General features: G+C 32.1%; 1 protein-coding gene across 1 annotated transcript; it reads left to right on the top strand.

The window, feature by feature from the left end:
- The first annotated feature begins 989 nt into the window (after positions 1–989).
- Positions 990–1,891, top strand: LOC142166584 (uncharacterized). Its single transcript, XM_075225945.1, has 3 exons — positions 990–1,164; positions 1,312–1,391; positions 1,529–1,891. The coding sequence occupies exons 1-3, from the start codon at positions 1,018–1,020 to the stop codon at positions 1,818–1,820; spliced, it is 519 nt and encodes a 172-aa protein (XP_075082046.1). The 5' UTR covers positions 990–1,017; the 3' UTR covers positions 1,821–1,891.
- Positions 1,892–3,062: the final 1,171 nt, after the last annotated feature.

The following is a 3,062-nucleotide window of genomic DNA, read 5'->3' as shown; positions in this document are numbered from 1 at the left end:
TTATAGAGTTCAATTATTTTTAATAATTACAGTTTAACTTTTTTCCTTATATATACATATGTTGTGATTAGTATTTCCTCACTACTCAGTACTTCTCTTCTTAACAGTTTCTTAAGTTATTTTTGTTGTTAATTTTAGCTATGGCTTCTTTCCCAAACGATATCAATAACGCTCCTCTTTGCTCCATTTGTTTGGAAGCTGTTCTTGATAACATCGGAAGATCCATTACAAAGCTTCACTGTGGACATTTTTTCCATACGGGTATGTAACGCATGTCTAAAAAGTTTGCGATCTCTAACAAAAAAGTATTTTTAAAAAAAAAGATTATTCATGCAAATTAAAGAAGATATATATATATATATATATATATATATATATATATATATATATAGTGTGTGTGTGTGTGTGTGTGTGTGTGTGTGTGTGTTTGAGCGTATGTCTAGGGTTTTGTTATTTCTTCGCTTGAATTTTTATATAGGATTTTTTTATTTGACCTCAGTCCTACGATAGGATTGTTTTACAGTATGTTGGTAATAAAAAAGTAAAAATTTAAAAAATAAAAATACCAGGGAAGAAACAACAAAGGATAATGCACGAAATCTTGATTTAACAACAAAAAAAAGGAGGAGAAATCTTAAAAAAAGAAATTTAAGGACTATTCGAGTCTGCTCGAAATAATGAATGGCACACAAACATACGAATTCATATACAATAATTGTAAAAGTGAAAAATTAGATGAAAATATAAAGAAAATAAAGAAGCCTAAAGTGAAACAAATCAGGAAATTAGGTAATTAAGGAAATGACCTCAACCAATCATAATCCTCGAGTGTAACCGTTAGGGACTGTTAAATAATGTGACCTTCTCATTTAAAATTTTAAATTGTTAGAGAAAGCACATGTTTATCGTTTTAATCATGTCTTCACTATCATCATTCTTACGAAAACCTTTTTGTTTGTTTGTTTGTTTGTTTGTTATGCAGACTGTATAGGGTCCGAATTTAATGCAAGAGGCACAATGCAATGCCCAAATTGCAGAACAGTCGAAGATGGCAATTGGTTATTATTCTTAGACTCTGAAGATGAAGAATCCGAAGAACAACAAAACAATGAAATTGAAGTGAGCGATAGCGATGATGATGATGAAGAATATGATGACGACGAGGTAATATTTACATTTTGTTTTTTGTGCAAAAGTTAGCTATTATTAGTTCATAAGAGCCAGGCCTTATTAACCACCAAAAAAAAAAAAGAAATTAATTTGATCGAAGCAAATCATCTAAATCAATTTCCTATGTGAAATTTTCATTAGCCATTATCGCCTGAAGACCAGTTAGACTTTCTTGAATGGATGAAAGAGTCTGATAATAATCCAGGTCCTATAATTACGAGGTAATACTTACCCTCTTTTTCTCTTCCTAATTATCTTTATCAACCTAAGTTAATTTTTTTTTTCACTTAGAGTTCATATAAGAATATAATGTATTTTTGACAACTTAATTAATTTGTGGTGTATTGTTGTTTACAAGGCAAGAGAATCTTGATCCATCAGGTCAAACATTTCTAATTCAAGGCAGTACTCTCCATTTCGAGAATGATGGCCGTACCACGTTTTCTTCTACTACTGCTGTGGGTAGTGTTGGGTCAGTTTCAATGAGCTATGAACCACCACCACCGCCACCACCACCGTATGAGCAGACTTGTTGTAATCCATTACCGTCTTTGGAGCTCACCCTAGCTATCAGTACTTCAGTTGACGTGGAGCATCAACTGCCGTGCTACTGTCATAGATGTCGTCCCTCTACAAGTAGAAGGTGTTAAATATTCATGAAATGTGACATTTGAGGATGATTATTCTATCTATATTTGGAATTATTGGATGAACTGTTATGTTTTTTGGCCTTTGAAACTTGTAATCTTTGAAGTCACTGCTCCGCGCATCTTCTCCGATCACCTCATCTTGAGTCCTTGAATCAATGCTCATTGAATAATTTTGCTACTTAGAAGTCCAGAAAATAGTATATACTGAGAAGTGAACCGGTTCTTCTTTTTCCTTCTTTTTTTTTTTTTTTAAATTTACCTAGTCAAAATAAAAAGAGTCTTAAATTAATATTTAACAAGAAAAAAAAAAAGAGAGGCAAAAGCTTAAGTTGTCGCAAAGTAAAACAAAAAAGAGAACCTCCGAAAGAATCACCAACGAGAACCTTAATGTTTGCGAACACAAGGTATAAAGTAGCATGTTAACTTTGATAAATTGTAAATATTTCGCCCCATTTATGTTTCAGCTTTAACTAAAAAGGGAGTATATTTAATAAACAAAGAAAAAACGACGTTAGAAGAGCTCGAACAGGTGTCTGGATGTTTTAAGGTTTCTAATTGCATAGGATACATTTTTTGAGAGGGACGTGATGAACTAGTTTGTTTTGCCCTCGTTTTGTACAGCTACTCGGTAATTAATAGAACTGTTTTAATTGCAAAAAAAAAAAATATATATATATATAGTTCGAATTCACATACACTTAACACGAGAATGACTGGTGTTCTCAAAGTGACATGCTCATAAATTCACTACTTGGCTTTTTAGGACGTAAGTAGATAAAAATCTATGTAGAAATTGTGTTGTACTATATATGGTTTTCATAATGAGAAGTTCAACCTTTAAATAACCCTATGTGAATTAGGAAAAACCAAGTTTCGACATGTTTCTGTTTTCGTGTACTATAAGACGACATCATCTTTTGAATTTTTTTTTTTTTTTTTTATATTCATAACTTATAGGTGGCGCTATATATTTCCTTAAGAAATGTTAAAGTGAACCCTTGTCTTCAAAAGTAGTAGTAGTATATTATTTTTCTCTCTTCTAGATGATAGCCCATTAAAACATCATGTGAAACGAGATCTCTCTACTCCGAATTAAAAGTCTTGAATTCGAGCTTTGAAAAAAAAATAATTCTTGAATGCATGGAGTACTTCCTCCTTAGATGGTACCTATTATATAGGGTAGAATATGTCATGCCAGGTGGCCGTTTAAAAGAATGACACGTGGAACCGAAGACAACTACC

Source organism: Nicotiana tabacum, chromosome 11 (genome assembly GCF_000715075.1).
Source record: "Nicotiana tabacum cultivar K326 chromosome 11, ASM71507v2, whole genome shotgun sequence".
Taxonomy (NCBI): domain Eukaryota; kingdom Viridiplantae; phylum Streptophyta; class Magnoliopsida; order Solanales; family Solanaceae; genus Nicotiana; species Nicotiana tabacum.
Note: the sequence above shows the minus strand (reverse complement) of the source record. Positions and strands in the feature narration are given on the sequence as shown.

Excerpts from the sequence above, each read along its gene's own strand:
- LOC142166584 (XM_075225945.1), top strand. The coding sequence starts at position 1,018 with ATGCAATGCCCAAATTGCAGAACAGTCGAAGATGGCAATTGGTTATTA. Across the intron at positions 1,165-1,311 it reads AAGAATATGATGACGACGAG|CCATTATCGCCTGAAGACCA; the intron begins GTAATATTTACA and ends AATTTTCATTAG. Across the intron at positions 1,392-1,528 it reads CCAGGTCCTATAATTACGAG|GCAAGAGAATCTTGATCCAT; the intron begins GTAATACTTACC and ends GTTGTTTACAAG.